This window comes from Manihot esculenta, chromosome 10, assembly GCF_001659605.2.
Source record: "Manihot esculenta cultivar AM560-2 chromosome 10, M.esculenta_v8, whole genome shotgun sequence".
Taxonomy (NCBI): domain Eukaryota; kingdom Viridiplantae; phylum Streptophyta; class Magnoliopsida; order Malpighiales; family Euphorbiaceae; genus Manihot; species Manihot esculenta.
The window spans coordinates 3,243,080-3,266,807 of record NC_035170.2 but is presented as its reverse complement, the minus strand read 5'-3'; the positions used below and the strand labels follow the sequence as shown (position 1 = coordinate 3,266,807).

General features: G+C 28.0%; 3 protein-coding genes across 4 annotated transcripts; 1 reads left to right on the top strand and 2 right to left on the bottom strand.

Annotated features, from left to right (window-relative positions):
- Positions 1 to 257: 257 nt before the first annotated feature.
- Positions 258 to 1,998, bottom strand: LOC110624111 (CASP-like protein 4C1). The gene is made up of 3 exons (XM_021769210.2): positions 1,288 to 1,998; positions 826 to 961; positions 258 to 735 (listed from the first exon to the last, which is right to left on the bottom strand). Exons 1-3 carry the CDS (start codon positions 1,515 to 1,517, stop codon positions 514 to 516), a joined length of 588 nt encoding a protein of 195 aa, XP_021624902.1. The 5' UTR covers positions 1,518 to 1,998; the 3' UTR covers positions 258 to 513.
- A 2,638-nt stretch (positions 1,999 to 4,636) lies between these two features.
- LOC110623940 (ubiquitin-conjugating enzyme E2 14) lies at positions 4,637 to 8,472 on the bottom strand. Of its 2 annotated transcripts, XM_021768965.2 has the most exons (6): positions 8,199 to 8,469; positions 7,986 to 8,088; positions 6,967 to 7,064; positions 6,746 to 6,846; positions 5,554 to 5,631; positions 4,637 to 4,932 (listed from the first exon to the last, which is right to left on the bottom strand). In XM_021768965.2, the coding sequence occupies exons 1-6, from the start codon at positions 8,242 to 8,244 to the stop codon at positions 4,855 to 4,857; spliced, it is 504 nt and encodes a 167-aa protein (XP_021624657.1). In that variant the 5' UTR covers positions 8,245 to 8,469; the 3' UTR covers positions 4,637 to 4,854. The 2 variants fall into 2 exon arrangements, with proteins under 2 accessions (XP_021624657.1, XP_043816473.1); XM_043960538.1 differs by lacking the exon at positions 5,554 to 5,631 and having other exon boundaries at positions 8,199 to 8,472.
- A 9,601-nt stretch (positions 8,473 to 18,073) lies between these two features.
- Positions 18,074 to 20,832, top strand: LOC110624683 (heat shock cognate 70 kDa protein 2). Its single transcript, XM_021769918.2, has 2 exons — positions 18,074 to 18,355; positions 18,917 to 20,832. The coding sequence occupies exons 1-2, from the start codon at positions 18,142 to 18,144 to the stop codon at positions 20,647 to 20,649; spliced, it is 1,947 nt and encodes a 648-aa protein (XP_021625610.1). The 5' UTR covers positions 18,074 to 18,141; the 3' UTR covers positions 20,650 to 20,832.
- The last annotated feature ends 2,896 nt before the right edge of the window (positions 20,833 to 23,728 follow it).

Sequence of the window (23,728 nt, the reverse complement as noted above, 5' to 3'; positions counted from 1 at the left end):
TATATTTAAGTGTATTTAGATTATTTTATAAATAATTGATAAAAATCAAATGAATGGTTTTTAAGTTTGATAAAATTAAAATACAATAATTAAAAGTAAAAAAATAAAAAGATATGTATTAATTTTTTATCACTTAGAAATTACAAAAAAAAAATAAATTTAAAAAAATAAGAGACTTTGAGCATTTTCTCCGCTGCCAACACTGAGAAACAAACCAATGAAATATAAAGTTGCTATTAATTAAATTAGAAACTGCAAACACGAATTGCCTCTTCTGAAATTGCATCAACTTCAAGCTAATTAATTAGTTAATAAAATATTACAGAAAAAAGAATACAGAAAAAAAAATCCCATGTACACGGTCATAAAAAAGGTACGAACTAAAAATGAAAAACCAAAACGACACACTATCACACCGTATCAGTCATCAGCTCAGCAATCAGTACCCTCACACAGTAAAAAAGTTTTTTTAAAAAAATTACCACTCAAAATATTATAAATTCTCCATCTAATCTAAAGATGAAATCGAGAGCCGTAAATTATAAAACATACGACCCGAAAACCCGACAGCAAAGACGATAACCCTAAGAAGATAAACCCGGCAAATCCCAAAGCGATCGCGATATATGATTGCACGCAGAATGCATTGCTAACCGTACACGTGTCACCGCCCTTCAGCGTCCTCGCCAGCGCCGTCCCCGCCGAGTCAGCCGACAATAGCATGTATGCGAACACCTACACACACACAAAAATTCGCCATTAAAGCTCCCACCGACTTCAAAAACCCTAGGAGAAAGATGCAGCTGCGTGTAATTTTGGTGGTACCTGGTCATGGCCGAAGTCGAACCAGACTTGGAGGACTTCGGGGAAGAGAGTGGCGCCTCTAGAAATTTCCCAGATAGAGGCGGCCATTTCGAAGATAGAGTAAAGAGTGACAATTGCATTTGCGGCGAAAACGTATCTGCATACACAAATTGAGATTTAGGAGCATTAAATGTTAGTTTGGTTGCGGAGAAACTGAAGTAATGGAAAGGAAAAATGATTTAAAGAATATAGTAAATGTTTTGGATTATTAATGTCTGACACCGAACTTTATAGCTTTAAAGTGATAAAATTGAAAATGAGAATAGCGGGAACTAAAAGAATTTGAATGCAAGGAAAATTTTTCAAAATTTTGAAAACCCGAAGTTCCTGAAACGCAAGCAGACAACTTTCTGAGCAACCAAACAGGGACAAGAAAGGAAATTTACAAAAGGAATAAAGGATTAGGTGGTATAGATTTGATACCTGAAAGCGTCGAAATCGTACCAATGAGGGGAATCGGATCCTCTGGAGTTAGTGAGCGTGAAAACAGCGGATGTGAGAGAAAAGCAAAAAGTAGCGAGTCGGAACACCAGAATCAGTGAGTTAAATCGTTTGAGCTTCTGTACGGAGACAGTGGAGTGGAAGTGTGGAGGCGGGATCCGCGTGTGGGGCGACGGAGTCTCGCCGTTACGGAGGGGCTGTGGAGACTGCATGATCCTTGATGGTGATGATGGTAAGTTTGAGCAGAAAATAGAAGTAGAAAAGAGGAAAAAGGGAAGGAAAAGCTGTACTCATGAGAGGAAAAGGGAGGAAAGGTAAGAGAAGGAAGAAGGAAGAGTTGGAGTCACGGGACATAGCAAGACTTTCATATGGGATTTATGAGAAAAGAGAAGGAAAGAAACAGAGAAAGAAGGAAAGGAAGAGAAAAGGCGGAGGAAGGAAACGTGAAGGAAGGTGGGAAAAGAAAGAAAGAGAGAAATGGATAAAAGATGTGAGAAAAAAGAGAGGAATTTGTTTAGAGGGATTAGAGAGAGAGAGAGAGAGAGGTGTTTGGTTAGAAAGAAAATAGAAACAGCAGCCAGACAGCAAGCAGCAAATGATGAGGTTTAAACTATTAAACCATCTTTGTATCTTTCCTTTCTCTTTTCCCTCGTTCTTTCTTTCTTTCTTTTTTATAATTTCTAAAATCAAAATCCTTGCTGCTTTTTCCGGGTTGGCTTTGCTTTTTATCACTTGCCACGCCAATAGTATCATCACGCGCTTCTATCAAGTGTGGGATACACAGCTTCGCAATTTTTTTTTTTTTTTTGTCGAAACCGCTTCAGAGTATGAATTATCCTAGTGTGGGCATGTTTTGGTGTGCCCTTCCACTTTACTCTGCATTCGTTTGCTTTTTAATTCTTGATGAATATTTCAACTTCTCTGAGAAAAAAAAAAGGGTCTATTATAAATATATATATATATATATTTACTACAATTTGCTTTCTAATTTTATAAGCAAATAAAAAAATTTCGCATTAACGCTCCATTTATTTATAGAAAATAATTTATATAATTGTATTTTATTTTTTCTGTCAAATTAAATGCTATCAATTTATCTAGAAGTTTCTACTAATAAAATAAGTTTTATTACATGAAAGAAAAGTTCCCATAAAGAATCTCAACAAAGCACAATTGATGAATTATTATTGAATTTTTATATTTTATCAAAATTATATTTATTATTTTACACAGTTAAACCATCCTATATTTTATAAATTAAAGTTTTAATTTCTATGTAAAAATTATTATTTAATTATAAATATTTATATCATTTAGCTTTGTAAGTCTAATTATGTCAGAATTAACAATTTTTTTAAATAAAAATGAGTAAAATCATAATATTATATTTTGAGCATCTAAAACTTTTTTTTTATGATGCTGAGGCTTGAAGAATAAGACATTTAGGTTTTTTTTTTAGAGTGATGAATAATAAAGGAGGAGGAAAAATTGTAAAAGAAAATATTATTATTTTCACTGGCCGAGGGACAGGGGGCCAACCCCTGAAATTCTCTAAAAAATTTCACACCAAGATCGAATAAAATAAAACCTACTCCTTTCAAATATTTTTCTCATTAATTTTTTTTTTTTCTATAGCTTCATTCACACCCTTTTAATTCATTTTCTTCCATATTTTTTATATATAAAATTTTATTTTAAAGATTTAACTAAGCTCAAGATTATTATGATTATTCATATAATTTTTTTTAAAAATTTTAAATAAATAAAAATAATTAATATAAATACTTGAAATTTTAAAAAATATATTAATTTATCTATATTTTAAAACTAATGTAATTAAAACACCTTTATATTTTATAAACTCAAATTTATTCTTTTCATTAAAAAAGCATTAATATACTTTGAATATTTATATTATTAAATACTATTATTTAGTATTTATAAAATTAAATAATTATATTATTTAATATATCTAATAAAATTATTTTATTTATTTCTATTTATGTGAATGAAAATATATATTAGACTATTTAAATTTAGAAAAATAAATTTTATATTTTTAGAAAATTTCATGAATATTTAATAGTTACATCATTTAATAGATTTCATTAACTATTTAAATTTAAGAATATAAATTTTAAATCTATAAAATATGAGTTTAATAAATAATGAGATAGATTATTTAAATTTAAAAATATCTAAAATATAAATAAAAATTAATATTTCTATGAATAATAAATTAAACTATTAAATTTATAAAATAAAAAAAATCTAAAGATCCATATTTGATATTTGAGGTAGATAAAATAATTCAATTTGTAAAATTTTCAATGTAATTTTTTTTCGCTCTATTTAACTTGAATTTTTAATTTAAAAATTATCTACATAATTTTTTTTCTTAAAAAGTAAATGAAATTAGAGATTTGACTAGATAAAATTAAACTTTGATTAAGATTTCTGCGTCCGTTATTTATTAATGACCGTTGAATTTCTTCATCCCATTACGAGGCCGGGCCAACAGTAGCAGCTCATAATCAGAGGCTCTTAAGTCCCCAAATAAAGCAGGCCCAATCCATTCATCATCCGGATCGGACTTCTATTTAAGTCACTCACTCAGACCGGTCCGACTCATTCCAGCCTTAAAGCCAGCCCTTTCTTAGGTTCCGATCCTTTTCCTCAAATCCAGTCACACGAAGATTGCGGGTCCAATCATTTCGTAGCCCTGTCCACTCACACGCCGAAGGAAATTAAATGCTTGTCTGACACAGGAATGGTCCGAGAGTTACCTACACGTACGGACCTGCACCAAGGGGTAGGTGGTCCTATAGCGGAGGGGCCATCTCGCGTGAGTGGGAGAAAAGGATAAAAGGGAAGAAACACTCTACTCTAGGGCTAAATTTTTTCTAAGTTAACAAAACCCTTATAAAACCCAATTTTCTGAATATCAGATTATCAATTATTTTTTTTTTTGTTATATTTTAATTGAAAAAATAAATTCAAATAAAAATATATTATTTGATTAAAAAAATATATTATATTTAAATATGATATATAATCTAATTATATATGTATATATTATTAAATATTATTTTTATTTATTTTTTAGAGAATATAAATTTTAAAGGATATATATAGTTTCTTTAAAAAAAAGGGATATAATAGCAGATAGCCGGAATCAAAAAATGGTAAAAAAGTTAAATAAGTTAACAGAGAACCTAAGAAAATTTCTGTAAACCCTAAAGGTGAATACAGTTTCCGACATGGATGATTTGATCTTTGATTCATCCTGATCATAGTAAAGTAGTGCTGTTGTCGGTTTTGTAGTTAAAACTGGGCAGAATTGAAGAACACCTATTATTTATCTCTTTAAGAATTGAAGAAAGTTGATTCAAGTTCACAAGAACACTTATTGCCCAGAGATGAGATGATGAGCAAAAAGGATTAAGGTTATAAGGGATTAATAACAAAAAGTTAAATAGAATGTTACAGATTCAGTATATGGTCAGATGGCCACCTCTCTTCATTGAAGCTGTTCAGCACTTCATCGGATCACAACATTTCTTGCGATTTTCTCACGCATCGGCTCACTCTCTTCCTGAACTCCTCCTTGCTATCTCTCCATTGTTTCTGCAGATATACAATCTGGAAGCATTAGAAAGGAGCTGACTCTGGAGGAACCCATAGATGCAATGTCATGCATCTACTTTATCATGCAAAGGTAGCAGCAAAATCCCATAAATATTGATTGGCTAGCCGATAGTGGCGAAGAAACTCATTAATTAGTCTACGATTTTAAAAAGTCCACAGATGAATCTCTCTACTAATTTTAGCCATTAAGTGTAGGGCTAATTATTAGACTTTTTTACACAATTGAGTAAACAACGAATGAGTTTTTTCATATTACAAGACCCGAATAGTAAAACATTTAACAATTAAAACTAAGGAAATGACTAGTTAACAGATATTTTACAATCTCAGAGGACGTTTTAATGTACTTTTCAAAACTAGGGACCAACTAATGAATTCTCTTATACCATAGGGGGATTGGAGGTCTAACCTATTTACCCAGATTTAATATCAATAATCAATTATATTCATAAATCCTATCTTAGAATATTCAGTTATTAACAGAGTTTTCTCAAGTCTTAGGATCTTAAATTCACAACATCAAGTCCTAGCGAAGGACCACGCCCCAAAAGCAATTGTGAAAAGGCATCTTTAACCAAAATAAATGATATTTAGACTTACTGCAGCATCAACATTGGCAGGAGACTCATCATTAGGACTTGAAAGCATTGATATTATGCTCAAAACAATACTTTCAACCTGCCAAGTATAATCACACAATTATTAACTAGATTTAGTAACAGACAGTGAATAACAATACGTAATGAGACCAGTTGGCCAAACAAGCATTAGAAAGAGCTAAGAGAAAACATGCAACATGATTTAAAAAGAAAATACAAGAAAGAAGTATAACAAGAAATTAGCTGTTAAATTACTTATGAAGATCAGGTCAAACTCGTACAGAAACAAAATAAAATGCAACATACATTACTTATGTAATGCATTGATGAAATGTTTCAGGCTTTCCGTCTTGAATTTTCTCTCATGCAAACAGTAAAAGTTAGTCGTATTCCTCAACAGTTTTTGTTTTTAAAAAAACACATTACTGCTAGTTGGAAAATATGACTCTCCAACCTCCTACTCCACAAAGAGATTTTCTGATTTCCGACTTTCATTAGCTTCTCCCTTTCAACAAAGAGACAGATGATTTGAGTAAAAAAAAATCACTTTCATTTCGTCATTTACCATATCAACATCACTACCATTTTTGTTTTCCTTCACAAATTAGCTTCTCTAGTTACCCACACGCATGATGGGTTTTAGAATATTAAACAATCCTAACCCAAGCAATCTCCAGTAAACTGCAGTTGCACAAGGGCCTAGGAAAATGCACCTCAATCTGGGGTACTATTAAGCCCCTAAGAGCTGATGTGAATTCAGTCCTGCAGTCATTTTAAGTTTCTGTCCTTACAGTTTTGCCCAACATCAAGATGCACTGCCAATCAGAACAGCCAACAGATGATCATGCCAGAATGTTTACTTAAAACATGCACGAATGCAAAGACTTACCATATGCATATCTCTTTTGGCATTCATCCTCATCCACGAATGAAGTATGCCCGAGTGTCCAATGGTTAGATTACTAAACCATAGATAACAATGTATATCATGATTAACACAACACCATAATTACTGCGCAGCTTTTAGCGTTCACAACAATTACAAAGAGAACAAACAAATATATGCAAATAGTCCACCCAATAGCTAATAGGCAAAAAAATAAGCAGGAAGATTAAAAAAAAAAAACAAATTTATCTCAATTGGAAATATCAGTAATAATGGAACAACAGAAAAACATAACAGCATCACATACTGTGTGGACTGGACTCCATCTCTCAATTGCAAGCTCATAGCCATTAGGGTCATCGCCAGGTGGATGAAGAATTGATATGCAAACCTTTCCATCTGGGTAAACTGTTAAGAGGTGGCAACATTTAGCAGTTTGCATCTCAAATATACATGCTTGCGGGCATACACAAATTTAAAATTGATAACATACAACTAAAATAGGAGATCAAGAGCCAAATTACACACCATTTGGGTGCCACACCTCTGTAGTGAACCTGACAGTTGGAGGACTGATGGGATAGTTCTGTGGAAAGCTCATGATGGCACTAAAGAACCCACCTTCACTGCAACCAGAGAAGAGATTTCAAGTAAATAACAGATTTTCTTGTCAAGAAAGCTCTGAATATAGTTGTCCGTAAAGCAAAATACTAAACTACATTTCTGGAAGCTCAGATGTGTATATTTGTATAAACGGGTGTGTGCCATACTATAAGCCTTGCGTCAAGATTATCAAAAAATATGCCGAAGCAATGAAGCCCAAAAACAAATAAATGCATAGATGGCCCCATTACATGGAAAAAATAATCTAAGTGAACAATCAACACCAGAAAAATGTTAAGTACTAGCTTCTCAAGAAGAGTGTTAAACCATAATCATAATCAAAATCTATAATCACTGCAGTTCAAACTCAAAGATATAAAAATTTGAATACTTCAACCAGAAATGTGAAACGTCTAACAAAAAATAAGGTAAAAACTCCCCAAAACAAAAACCCTGAAAACAAAATCAATCAGCCACATTAGAATTCCGTCATAAAACAAAATCAAAGTCAGATAATCAAATAATCTAAGTGAAAAATCAATACTAATACTTAGAACACTAGCTTCTCAATAAGGGTGTTGAATCATAATCAAAATCAATAATCGGTGCAGTTTAAACTTCAAAGACACAAAAATTATATTATCTAAACAAGAAATTGAAACTTTTAACAATGATAAGGCCAAAAACAGTCTGTGTTCAATCTAATAAAAACCCATAAACCCTGAAAACAAAATAAATCAGCCACATTAGAATTCCATCGTCAAACAAATAACAAGAATACTAAACATACATGCGCACAAAAGAGGCTAAACCCTATAATCAAATTCGGATAATCTAAAAACTCAAACAAAATTCAAAGGTAAAAAAGAGAAAAAAATTCACAGGATATTTAAAACCGAAACTTCAAAATTTCACATAAGATATATAAAGGAATTGGTGCTCACTATAAGGTATCAGGGGGTCCCATAATTGAAACACTCCATTCAAATATATTGTTCTCATCCACCAAACCCGCAGAGAATCCATCAACTGGTTTCTTGCAAAGATCTGCAAATCAATAGTTAAAAAATCAAAAACTTTTTACAAATAAAGAAAAACCCAATTCAAAAACATAAAGGGGAAATCGAATTTTTGTGGTTTGGTGGTGGGAGGTTGACCTTTGAGCTGTTTTTGGAGGAGAAGACTGGCTTGAGACGCTGCCATTGATTAGCTACTGATTACAAAGAGAGGGAGAGGAAGCTCAAAACGAAGACTGAAGGATTCTTATAGGAGAAGGTCTTCTGATGGTGATTTGGTTATGGATAATTATTTATAAAGGAGAGGAAGCAAAAAGGGAATTTCAGGTCCCTGAAGGCTCTCTCTCCTCTTTCTGCTTTCTCTTTCTATCAAACCTTTCTGCTTTCTGCGTTCTCTCCAACCAAGCAGGGGAGGGTTTTCATACGTGGGCCAAGGTTTGGGAATAAAAAGTAAAATATTACTTTATTTTTAAAAATAAAATTATTATTTAATCCCTACAATAAAATTTCACTACTTAGTTTATGAGTTTTAAAAAATATATTAAAATATTTTTAATGTTTTAAAAAATTTATTATTTAATTTTTTTATTAAATATTTTATTATTTAATTTTATAATTTTAAAAAATTTATTAATAATTCTTCACATTTTTAAAAAAATTATTATTAATCTCATTATATTAATAATATTTTAAATTTTTTTATAATATTAAATAATTAAAATTAATAAAAAAGCTAATTAATAGATTTTTTAAAATATTAAAAATATTTTAATAAATTTTTTTAAAATAAAAAATTAACTAATAAAATTTTTATAATATAAAAATTAAATAATAGTTTTTCTTTTTAAAATATTATTATCTCGTCCATTCTCATTAGTTAATCATCCATTTCAAAAAATATAAAGTTTAAAAAATCTTTTAAATAATTAATTTTATTTATTAAATATTAAAAAATTAATTTTTTTTAAATTTAATTAGTAAATATTTTTAAAAGATTAATTAATAATTTTTTTATATAATATTAACTACATATAATAAAATATTTAATGATTATAATTAATTTAATAATATTTTTAATAAATTTTTTTAATGAATCAAATAATAAATTTGTACGTAAGTTAAATAATAAATTTTTAGATAAATTATTCTGTCTCAAAATTTTAATATAATTAATCGATCCGTTCTTATATTTTAAAATTAAATACTTAAATTTTTATATAATTAATTTATCTAAATTTGAGATTTTTTAAAAAATAAACATTTCAAATACCTAAAATATAAATATTTAAATCTTTTCTAATATAAGCAAATAATTTTATATTATATAAACTATGTAGCTAAATTTTAACATAATTTATAAATGAGTTATTATATTTTTAAAACTAACTCCTCACAATCCTCTATATTTAATTCGTTTAAAATTAAAATTTTTTCATTTATTATAAATATTAGTTCAAAATTAGTAAATAGTCAAACTTTGTCTGAAAGTACAATCTTAAAATACTATTTATAAAAGTTTACAACCTATTTAAAAATTACTTGGTACCGCTTTAAAATAACTTAAATCGTAAATATTTTTTAAAAATTTTAAAATTTTAAGTATTAAAATATTTTAATGAATGAAAATTAAAAAATAAAAAGTGTTAAAAATTATTTAAATGAGATATTATAGATAAAAGTTATAGAAATTTAAGTATTTTTTCAAATAAAAAATAAAAAGTAAAATGTTTAAATTATAATAGATGGACAATAAATTATAAAATGTGTTTTAAATAGACTAATTATTAAAAAATTTAAGTATTTAATTTAAAAAATGTATGAATCAATCAATTAATTATATTAAAATTTAGTTTTTAAAGTATAATTTATCGTAAATTTTTTTTATCTATAATAAAAGTTAAACATGATTTAATATTAATTTGTATTTTATAGTTTTTGTAATATAATATATTTTCTTGTAAATTAATTAATTATAAAAACTGAATTTAAACAGAAGTTAAAATTTTTCATTTTTATAAAAACATATAATAATTTTAATAGATAAATATATTACAGTAAATTTTATTAAAATTTTTAAATATAATTTTTTAAAAATTATACATTATATTATTATTCTTGATGACGGTCATATTCTAGACGTTTGGACTTGACAAAGTCCATGTTAAAAAGGATCAGCCCTAAATTCAATTAAGATTTAATGTGCAACTCTACACCTTATATAAGTTTAAGATCTATCCAAATAAGCCAGATTGGACAAAAATCTGTCCATGAGGTCCCTAACCTCAAATATCTAGTAGTTCATATGGAACAACAAACCCATAGCATTCGAGATTGTGTTCAACTGGCGTCAAATGAAATTAAATGGCTGCCTAATGGAAGAAAATGATGCAGCACATTCATATGTACAGCGTGAATATGACAAGAAGATACAAGCGCTAGACAGTGGTTATAAGTCACAAAAAGACAAAAGAGAAAGGGAATAAAAAGAAATAAGAGGGAAGAACAAAATTGAGCTTACAAAAATTACACTCGGAGTCTAGACCCATTCTTGAATCTCAAACACCAATTGGCACCGTCTATGAGAACGAATGAGATTTTTTCAGCACCAAAGTTCTCATTTCTATTTACCCACTGAGATTCGCATGGCCAATTATGGAGAAAACCATACGAAAACCACTCCGAAGGACTTGAGCTCGACTCACAAGTAAATAGACCAAAAGCAGCACATGAACAAAATGGAGTTAGGAGATAACATTCGAAAGGTCACTTTAAAGTAGAGGAAAACTTCGATGAAGAAGGAGGTAAACAGAAAGATAAGATCGAACTTATGTTGCTTTACAAAAAAGATTATATTACATCCTTGCAGAACATCTATCAGGTCTACTGGCGGTGAATTAGGGAGAACTATTCATTCATTAGGCAAAGGAGCCCTAATTTTGAAGATTATGGTATCAGCAAAGTCACAGGAAAAATAATAAAAAAAACACCAAATCAACCACATCAAAGATCCTAGTAGAAGTCATGAGAAGAGCAAGACATATTTTGCATTGGGAAATCGGGGATTACAAAGAAGAGAAAGAGCAAGATAGCGGAAGCAGCACAAGAGGCAGAACAACGAGCAAAAGCAAGAGCACAAGTTTGAAATGAGAAAAGACAAAGAATGGACGTTTTGACAGAACTCTCTTAAAATCGCGCGATAATAATTGGGATATCAAAATTTACCCTCATAAATAATGGAATAATTAATAAAAGAGAATTTAATGACGGCCGGGCTCCAAATGCCTGATCCTTGACAAAGCCCATACTAGGAATACCAAGTCTAAGTTCAATTAGGATCCAATGCGCGACTCTACACCTTGTGCAAGCACAAAGTCAGTCCAACTTGGACTAGACAGAAACCTATCCATGAGAGCCCTAACCTCAAATATCTATTAGCTCATATAACAATAAATCTCGTGATGTTCGGAGTCGTGTCCGAGTGACGCCGAATAAAATTAAATAGTTACTTGATGAAAAAAAAATACAGTACATCCATACATATATCCAATGCGAATATGACATGGAGGCACAAGCCATGATAGCTTTGTACGTCATAAAAAGATAAAAAAAATATATAAATAAAAGAAAATAAGAGGAAAAAATAAATTAAACTTAAACAAAAATATATTTTGAGTCTAGATTTATTCTTGAATTTCTGTCATCAATATTTAATTAATATTTTATTTAATAATATTAAAAAATATATATATATTTTTTGAAATAGGAATCGTGAATTAGAAAGTAAAATCTGAAATCTTTTAAATTTACTCAAATGCACTTACCACTAGGTTAAATCTGTGCATATTAAAAAATATTATGTATTTTTTTTTAATTTTTAATTATTAATTAGCAATTTTTCTTGATTAATTAATTTATGAAACAGGACTAATATTTCACAGAAAATATTTTGAGGTAAATTGCAAAATCGTGTTATATAATAATCTTATTTTTTGCAATATTATAATTTTTTTCATAAAATAATTCTAATTAAAATCACAAATTTTAAATATGAAGTGTTAAATGAGTATACTTATTCATAATTGTAATTGGTATTTTATAATATTTTTTTGACAAAGGTATTTTATAATATAACAAAGATATTATATATTTTTATCTGAAGGAACTTTATTTTTTCCATTAAATCAAGGTTTTTTTTTATAATTAACTAATTTATTGAAAATATTTTATAGAAAATCTCATGGGACAAACTATAATTATATAAAAATTATAGATTTTATAAAATCTCATGGGACAAACTTTACGGCTGTTGGAAAAACCTAAATTTGTATAATTTTTTATTTTAATTCAAATATTTATATTTTGAATAAATTGAGTAATATTTATATTTTTAAATTTTAATTAAATTTTCAGTAAAATTAAAAATAAATAATTTAATCATTAAATATGTATTCCACGCTATCAATAATTATGAATTTTATATTTTTAATAATAATTATGAAAATTTTATAATAAAAATATTATTTAATGTAATATATTATAAAATTTTCATAATATTATATAATAAAACTTATATAATTATTGTTATATAATCAAGATATAATGTATATTTAACAGTTAATTAATAAGTAAATATATTTTATCAAAAAATAATTAAAAACAACACCAACCAATTTATAAGGAATATTTCATTTATTTTATCAATTTCAAAATTAAGCATTCTTAATATTTATTTACTATTTTAATAAAATATAAAAATTTTAAAAAGGATTAATATTTATTTATTATGTACTAAAATATTAAAAAATATGTAATAAAAGATTGTTGAAGTGAAATTAAATGACTTAGGTGAATACTATTAATATTTGAATGATGGAATTTGAATAGTTATTATTAAGATAGAAGACCATAATTCGATAATATTAATTGTTGTGATAGCGTTTTTTTATTTTGTAGTAGTTAATTAAAAATTAAAAAATATTTTTTTAATTTTTAAATATTAGTATTTTAAATATTAATTTAAAAATTTCCAGCAAATAAAATTGTAATTTCAAGAATGCTATTTAAATATAATTAACGTATCGTTATATATCTCATTTGGACTAAGTAAAAACTCAACAATATGTTGAAGAAAATCAATAATTAGAATCTAAATCAAATTATGTCAAATTTTGATTAAAAAGAATTAAAAAATTAATAATATATTTGAATTCATTGAATTGCGATTAGTCAATTTATAAAAAATAAAATGTGAAATTATTGACCGCTATTCTAATTTTTTAAGTTAATAATTTAAAAATAAAAGCGAGTGTAATAAGATATTTTAAATTTAAAAATAATATTAAAATTACATAAATTGATCTATATATTTATTTATTTTTATATAATAAAAAAATAAAATTAATTATTATATATTCCAGATATTCAATTAGTATTGACTAGTAAATATAAAATTTTGTAATTTATTTATTTTTATACAGTAAAAAAATAGAGTTAATTATCACATATCCTAAATATTTAATTAGTATCGATTAGTAAATATAAAATTTTGCGATTATCGGTATAACAAAAATTTCAATTTATCATAAAATCTTGTTATATAATTGAGAGGGCGAATTTTAATGAAAAAATAAGATCTACAATATTAAAATTTTTTTTTATTGATAGAATCGGATATCATCTAATCCCACTTTTTATTTTCGAGCCATAATTCATAGTATCAATACACATTAATTAAAAGATAAACATGTTAATAATATTAAAATATTTTTATTTAATTACATTAAATTATTACTAAAATTATGAGATGTTAGATCTCAACATCAATCATAATTTAATCCATGAAAATTAAATAGTATTATTATTAAACTTAATGACTTTAAATCATAAAATTAAACTAATTAGTTTCCTCGTAAGAAAAACAAACAATATTTAAAATGATTTTAAAAATATTTTCTATATCCGCTTTGCATTTAATTTACTCGTGAAAAATTAAAATAAAATCTAAACTCATATATATTTTTCACAATTTTCATGTTTAACATATTTAAAGAAATTTATTAGAAAGGAAAATATTTTTCTTAATAAAAAAATTAACTCATTTTTAAGAAACATATCACTTCATATTTTTTTAAAAAGTTAATTTTATAAAGTTTGGAAATCTTATTAATATCATTGAATTTTTATATAATAAATTTATTAAAAAAATTATTTTTTACTACAGAAATTAAAAATAGTAACTGTTCAAAATATTTTTTAAAAAAAGTGAGACTTAGATTTTTTTTTTTGTGACCTCTGAATAAAATAATTTTTATGAGTAATATATAGAGAAAAATAAAAAAGACAAAGGAGAAAATTGATAAAAAAGAATATATAATTGTATGGTCCTTAAGATCTAAGCATAATATTCCCACAATTATTATGTCTATCCACAAGGAAATTGACAACACAACATCACCCATTACTAATTCATAAATTTCTCATATATATATATGAAAATTACTATTAAATCCTTGATTTTTTTTTATAAAATTAATTTATTTCTATTTATTGTTAAATTAAAACGTTTCAAAATTTTATAAAATTAAATTTTTTAATCATTTTATAAAAAAATTATCAATCAATATATTTTAATTTTAATAAAAAAAATTAAATGGTGTAGATTTTCAAAATTATATTGTTAAAATTATAAAGATTAAATGATATAAAAATTTAAAATGACAGATAATTTATTAAATAAAATATTAAAAAAATTAATTTTATAAAATATAAAATTTCCAGTGATTTTAAAATAAAAATGAAAAACTAAATTTTCTCATAATTTAAAATTTCATATATATTTAAATACATATATACTTAATTTATTATTTAGATGTCCACAAAATTTATAATAAATCCCTAAGGTCTTGTTCGATAACACTAGTGGTTGTAATAACCATTAGCTATTGAAATAATGGATAGCTACTGAGGTAGTGGTTACTCAAATATTATAACAAAAAGTTTTTTATAAAAAACTTCATCGATCCTGATCGGGTTAAAATATTAAATAGGAAAAATTATTTTTTAGTTCCTGAGATTTAACATAATTAATACTTCTGTCCCTCTATTTTGGCGACCCAACACTTAAGTCCCTCACTTTCTTTTCTATCCAAATTCGTAGTCCTTCCATCCAAAGCAACTTCTTCTTCTTCTTCTTCCTATCCTTTCTGCAACTTCTTCTTCTTCTTCTTCTTCTTCCTATCCTTTCTGCAACTTCTTCTTCTTCTTCTTCTTTCTACCCTTTTTGCAACTTCTTTTTCTTCTTCTTCTTTTTACCCTTTCTGCAACTTATTATTATTATTATTATTCTTCTTCTTTCTATCCTTTCTGCAATTTATTCTTCTTCTTCTTCTTCAACTGGAGAAAACATAAAAGAAAAAAAAATAGAGATTTTACATTGAGAGAAGGGTATTATTAGAAAAAATTATCACCTCTCAACTTTGACTCTATGACCAAACGGTTTAAATGGACGGAAGGACTACGAATTTGGACGGAAGAGAAAGTGAGGGACTTAAGTGTTGGGTCGCCAAAATAGAGGAACAGAAGTGTTAATTACGTTAAACCTCAGGGACTAAAAAATAATTTTTTCTATTAAATATTATTTTAAAAATTAATTAAAATATTAAATATTATTTTAAAATATTTTTTTAAAAATAGAGATCGGAAAGTAGAATTTGAGATTTATCATATTAAATATTAGTTTAAAATATTTTTTTTAAAATAAAAAAAAAATTAAAATTTGAGATTTATCAAATTTATTTAAATGCACTTATTATCAGACTAAACATGTGAGTGTAATATCACTTTAAAATATTAAACACTACACCTTAATTTAATTATTACATAGATATTATTTGTATAATAAATTTTATTCTCAACCCTCAAATTTTTTACTAAAAAAAATATTTAGGTCATATCACGAGAGGAATTAAAAAGCAAAAGTCCATTATCAATGGCTGTAATTCTTATAAAACCCCCCTCCATATTCTTTTAATGCCCTCTTTTGATTTCATCCATGAATTGTGACTGACAAATTCTAGCAATTTATGTAGCTATTGGGTGATCTAGAATATATTCAACTTCATATGAATTTTTATTTTTTAAAATATAATAAAAATATTCTCAAATTAATTTACAAAAATTATAATACTTCATTTATCTCATAATTTTTATTCATTTTAATTTTTTTATATATATTAAAAAATATAATATTTTATTAATTTTTTAATTAATATGTTAATTTTTCTGGTTCTAGAGTTGGATTTATGCACTCAATCAATCAGAAAATACCATATACAAGAGTGGAGCCAACAGAAGGCAAAAGGTTAAAATTTTCTAAATTTTAAATTTTTAGAAAAAGGTGTTTTATGATTATGTTAATAGCTTTCATTAACTATTTAACTTTAAAAAAAAAGAGTTTAATTGAAAATATGTTAGATAATTTAAATTTTAAAAAATCTGAAATATAAATAAGTATTATTTTTATGAGTAATAGGGTAGAGTTTTCAAATTTAAGAAAAATAAAAATAACATGTTATTTTATGGGTAATGAATTAGAATATTTAAATTTTTAAAAATAAATTTTAATTGTAAATCTTGTATTACGCTGATAATTAACTAGAATAGCCATATTCTATGCTAATTTTAAAGTTGGTTCTGAATCGGAAATCTTTCCTTTGTTATTAAAGGTCTTAAGTTTGGATTTTTTAAAAGTAGGCTAATTTAATCTTAAGTTTATGTTAATTAGATCAAAAACTTAATTTTATACAAAAATTATCACTCTAAAATTTACATGTGCATAAAAGAACCCAATCGAACTGAATTTTGAAAAGTTTAAATTTGATTCGTTAAAATTTTTTCGAGCTCGATCCTAATTCGAGATTTACTCATTTCAAACTCGAATTGAGTATTAAAAAATTTAAGTTTAACTCGTTTAGTAAATGAGTTTAGATGAGTTGAGTTGAGTCGAATTTTTATCGAGTTTAGTATCAAATAGTTCATGAGTAGTTCAATTTATTTATATGTAAAATAAGTTTTAGTTTAAAACTAATAAGTTTAAAACTAAAATAATTTTAATTAAATAAATATATATACATTAGCTCGTAAACTTATAAAAATGGATTTTTAAATTTTAATGATCCAAATATATACAAATTTAAGAGTGTAATTAAATTATATAAAGATAAATTTTAAAAAATTTAAATTTAACTCATGAAAATATATGCATTATTTGAGTTTATTTTTATTATTTTATTAACTTACTTAACGAGATTGTCGCGAGTCTACTCATAAACTAAAAAATGAGCTGAACTCACGAGTTTTTAATAAACTGAATACTATAAATCTCTAATTTGACTTGTTTACTAAATGAGACTAAAAATTAATTTCAAACTTAATTCGTTTAGGAATTGAATCGAGCTTAGTTTAAATTTTTATTGAATCGAATCTCGATTAACTCAAAAACGATTTAATTCATTTACCCCTTAGTTCAAGAACACCCGGCTAATTAGATTATCAATGAGAAATTATTGAACACTGTGACTCTGTGAGTGTATTACCTCATTATATTAAGCTGGTGTATTAAGTCAATAAGTAATTTAAAAAAAAAATAAAACTATCCATTAAATCCATATTCCCATTAAAATAAAATGAATGTAAAACTGGGCCTGGTATAAAATATGTGGCCCAAAATAGAGCAAAACAATTCAATGGCGGGCGGAATCAACATGCAAAGGCGCCGACACGTGACGATCTGTTAGTATTCGTGTCCGGAAGACAGTGGAAGATATTTCTGCTTTTTCCTCCAACTGTCAAATACCGTGTTCGAACATTCACGAACCAACCAGAACCTTAAAATATTAATACTGTATTTGCGCTCAGATCCACCATTCGTGTATTCTCAATCCAACGGCTGATATTTCACGCGAACCTTCTCGAAACTCATACCAGTCGCTTTTATAAGCTACAGCGTCTGCTTCGTCCCTGTTCTGAGAAATTTTTTTTTCCGCCAATAAAAAAAGAGAATTTGGTAATCTTAGTACTTTCTGTGATGGCCGGTAAAGGAGAGGGTCCAGCGATCGGAATAGATCTCGGTACGACGTACTCTTGTGTCGGCGTTTGGCAGCACGACAGAGTGGAGATCATAGCCAATGATCAGGGGAACAGAACGACGCCGTCTTATGTTGCTTTTACTGATACTGAGCGATTGATCGGAGATGCTGCTAAGAACCAGGTGGCCATGAACCCCATCAACACCGTCTTTGGTAAGTACTTGGTACAACAATTTTAATTTCGCTTTCCTCCCTTTTCTTTTTCTTCTATATTATGCTGGTCTTTGTTTTCTGAAAACTGTTTAGAAGCCTGAAACTTGCTCTTACTACTCCTTGCCTGAGTAGAAGGATCGAGGTACATGCTTTGAAATTAGAATAATGGGAGTTGAAGAAGTGCTGAATTGTCCTTGGATTTTCATGCTATTCGACTTGATAATTATGACTTAGCTGATGATTTACAATTTTTATTTTCAAAAAATGCAAATAAATCGGTGAATTCTCGCACAGCACCTACGATATTTGTTTATGAGTTTTAAATTAGGATAGTTCGTGAAATATTATAAACAAAAATTATTGTTCAACATAAATTTTGTTCTTTGTTTGAACAATAATATATTTTGATAAATATTCTCGAAGTCGAATCGTCTGTTTTAAGAACCCTTTCTGGCTGTGTTGAATATTTGCCCATCTGAACTGATTTTGAATTTGGTATGTGCTTAAATTATGTGCTGAAGATTTAATTTAGGTAGCTAACAATTTGTATATGATTCACAGATGCAAAGCGTTTGATTGGGAGGCGATTCAGTGATACCTCTGTACAGAATGACATAAAACTTTGGCCTTTCAAGGTTATCCCTGGTCCTGGTGACAAGCCCATGATTGTGGTTACATACAAGGGTGAAGATAAACAATTTTCTGCCGAGGAGATTTCTTCTATGGTGCTCATTAAGATGCGTGAGATTGCCGAGGCCTATCTCGGATCATCAGTAAAGAATGCTGTTGTAACTGTACCTGCTTATTTCAATGACTCTCAGCGCCAGGCAACTAAGGATGCTGGGGTCATTGCTGGCCTCAATGTTATGCGTATTATCAACGAGCCCACTGCTGCAGCCATTGCTTATGGTCTTGACAAGAAGGCGGCAAGTGTTGGCGAAAAGAATGTTTTGATCTTTGATTTGGGTGGGGGTACTTTTGATGTCTCGCTACTAACTATTGAAGAGGGTATATTTGAAGTAAAGGCCACAGCTGGTGACACGCACCTTGGTGGTGAAGACTTTGATAACAGAATGGTGAACCACTTTGTTCAAGAGTTTAAGAGAAAGAATAAGAAGGATATCTCTGGAAACCCCAGAGCTCTTAGGAGATTGAGGACAGCTTGTGAAAGAGCTAAGAGGACTCTTTCATCTACTGCTCAGACAACTATTGAGATTGATTCTTTGTATGAGGGTATTGATTTCTACACGACAATCACCCGTGCCAGATTTGAGGAACTTAATATGGATCTTTTCAGGAAGTGTATGGAACCTGTTGAGAAGTGTTTGAGGGATGCTAAGATGGACAAGAGCACCGTACATGATGTTGTGCTTGTTGGTGGATCTACTAGAATTCCTAAAGTGCAGCAGTTGTTGCAGGACTTTTTCAACGGGAAGGAGCTTTGCAAAAGCATAAACCCTGATGAGGCCGTTGCTTATGGGGCTGCTGTACAGGCTGCAATCTTAAGCGGTGAGGGTAATGAGAAGGTGCAAGATTTGCTGCTCTTGGATGTTACCCCTCTGTCTCTTGGACTGGAAACTGCTGGAGGTGTAATGACTGTCCTGATACCAAGGAACACCACCATTCCCACCAAGAAAGAGCAGGTGTTCTCGACCTACTCCGATAACCAACCTGGGGTTTTGATCCAGGTTTATGAGGGTGAGAGAGCAAGAACTAGGGACAATAATTTACTTGGAAAATTTGAGCTATCTGGCATTCCTCCAGCCCCAAGAGGCGTTCCTCAGATCACTGTTTGCTTTGATATTGATGCTAATGGTATCTTAAACGTTTCTGCTGAGGATAAGACTACTGGACAGAAGAACAAGATAACAATTACTAACGACAAGGGAAGATTGTCAAAGGAAGAGATAGAGAAGATGGTACAAGAAGCTGAGAAGTACAAGGCTGAGGACGAGGAACATAAGAAGAAGGTTGATGCCAAGAATGCACTGGAGAATTATTCGTATAACATGAGAAACACTGTAAAAGACGAGAAAATCAGTTCCAAACTCTCCCCAGATGACAAGAAGAAGATTGAGGATGCAATTGAACAGGCTATCCAATGGTTAGATGCTAATCAGCTTGCTGAGGCAGATGAATTTGAAGACAAAATGAAGGAGCTTGAGAGCATCTGTAACCCTATCATAGCCAAAATGTACCAGGGTGCTGGTCCTGACATGGGTGGTGGTATGGATGAAGATATCCCTTCAGCTGGTGGCAGTGGTGCAGGCCCTAAAATTGAAGAAGTTGACTAAAGCAGCAGTTTGAAGTTGTGCCGATGGGAAATGATCTGTTGTGGTGTTGTATTTTGGAGGATATTAGTTTTGAGATGCTGCTTCCAACTTCTAATTGGAAGACAGTCGTGTTTGTTTGAACTGTTATTTTTGCACATCTCCTGTGAGGTGTGAAGTTCCTATTTCTCTTGATGTTACTGTCCAGTACTTGCCCTTTCTTGCTTGAAGCGGTTTTTGCTTATCAATGATACAGCAGAAACTGTTGGCGTCAAAGATCCAAGGAAAAATAATATAGTTAATTTAAACGTTTTGCGCATTCTACATGATAAATTAAGAGGGTTATAGGGTTGGTAAATTTACTTGACCCAAGTACAGAAAAAGATATATTCTTCCTGGAAAAAATAAGATAATTGAAATAAAAATAAATGATTATGGAAATAAATAAGTAATTTTATTCATTTTTCAAGGAAGTGAGTAGTAATTTTAATTTATTAATTTTCACTTTTATTTTCCTTTCAAGGGAAAATGTTTTCATTTTCCTTCATTTTTATTTTCTCCATTCAAACATAAATTAGTTTAGTGTAGATTTGCGGCCTATCAAACTCCGCAATTACAACCATTCAACGATATTCTTTTGTTGGGTGTTGTGGTCATAGACGACTGGAAATGAGTTATTGAGAGGCTCTGAAATATCCATGATAGTCGCCTCATGACTATACACCAAGTTCCCCTCCCTGAGTACAGCAAGATTGGCTCTTTTCTTCTTTATGAGAAAAAAAAAAAGGGAAAAAGAATTGTTGGTGGGTGGGTGGGCTGTATTATTGGTGGGAGTATAGTCAAACGTGTGCATATACCACTATGGAATTGATCAATCCCCTCTATAACCTATCAACTTTTTAACTTTTTTTTTGAAAATATATAAACAAAAATCATCCACTTAAATAAGACTATTTCCCACCACTGTCTCACTCAATAAGTATAGGATTCTGGTATCAAATACAAATGTATCAACCAAATGGCAATCTTTAAAGATAAAAGGCAAAAAAAGGTTGAATATAACAATTGTATTGTGGACACCAAGTGCAATGGATGCCTGATTTAGTGCCAAAGTGAAAAAGCGAAAAACAGCATTAGATAAGCAAAAAGTATTTGATTTTGATGGCCCTCTCTATCGCCCACTAACTATTACAGGATCTCCTCATTCATCCTCATGTCTATATGCATGTATCATAAAATGCTTGGATTAGTTATTTTCCGGATTTTTTTAACCACTCTTTAATTAAATTATCTAGATATATCATATTCAACTTTTTCATTCTTTTTTTTTAGATTTTATTCAACATACTAATTTAAAATAGTTAATTATTTTAATAGTAATTAGTTGTTTTAACTTAATTCGAGTATCAAACACTAAAATTAATATAATATGAAAAATATAAAATTATTTCTCAAATAAATCCTCTTCTTGTTTAAAAATATATTGAATTAAAATAATAAATAATCCCAGAAAAATAACTAGTATTCATTATAACAAATGGCCACAGATACTCAAAGGCGAGTGTAACGAAGGGTGTAAAAAAAACTAAAAAAGACGGAGTTAACTAACACAGGAGATAGGCACTGGAAGCCTGCAGCAGATAACGGCCACTGATGGAGATGAACGACGTTGAGTAACGGTGAAGAATATTAGGGTCATATTGTCATTTGATTGGCTTTTCATAAAGCTAAGCGGTGTCATGTGTTGTTTAAAAAAAAAAAAAACTTTTTTAAGAGAAAATTATTATTTAATTTTTATAATATAAAAAAATTCACTTATTAACTTTTTAATTTTAAAAAATATATTAAAATTATTTTTTAAAATATTATTAATATTTTAAAAAAATTTACTAATTAATTTTTTATTAAATATTTTATTATTCAATTACTGTAATTTTAAAAATTTTATTAATTAATCTATTAAATTTTTTAAAAAATTATTAATTAATATTTTTATATTAAAAATATTTTAAATTTTTTAATATTTAATGGTTAAAATTTAATATTTAATAGTTAAAATTAATAAATAGATTAATTAGTAGATTTTTTAAATGATTAAAAATATTTTATTATATTTTTTAAAATCAATAAATCATTAAGGAGTTCAGACTAATTAGTACTTTTTTTTTAAAACGGTAACAGTGTATTTCTTATAATTAACTATTAGTGCAGTGTTTAAATTATTTTATTTACTTACATTATTATATAAAATGTTAATTAAATATAAATAGTTTATAACAAAATCTTCTAAAATAAATGAGTAAATCATATAATGGTAGATTTAGATTAAATTAAACAAAAACTTTATATAACTCATGCTCTTAATCTATATAAATGACTAGGAAATCAATATGTATTATATATATTTATTTTATCATTAGAACAAGTATATAATTCTTATTTATTACATCATGTTTGTTATTTTGTTAAAATAAATAAATAAAAATTAAAACCTATATTTTTTTTTTCCTCTCATAATTTTTATTTACTAATAGTTGAAAAAAATATATTTAAACATCTCTTAAGGTTCAATTTTTTTTTTCAATCTCTAATATTTAAAATAAAAAATGTGTTAAAGTGAAGCGTTTTGAAGAGGAAAAAAAATAAAAATTATTATTTATTTTCACTAATTTAACCATTTTTTTTGTATTTGGATAAACAGAAAATAAAAATTAATAAAAGGGAAATAACAATAGATATAAAACTATATATATATAATTTATAAAAAAGATATTCTCTATATGGTTCTTATTTTCTTAATAAATTGAAAGAAAACAACCAACAAAATATAAAAATTTTCCTTCTTGGATCTAAAATATCTGATATTTTTAGCTTGGGGACGGCATTTGTTGTATCACATCAATGAAAGACATGAGATAAAATTGAGAAACTAATGCTCATCTGACATCAACGACCGAGATTGAGTGGCTGGCTAGCACAAATATCCATGCTTGAATTATTGGTGGGTCGGCTGAATTATTGGTGAGACGAACTGTCACAAGTGTAAATTGATCTCCTTCCATTATGGAAGTGGTGCAGCTTTGTTGTTTCACAATTGCACGCC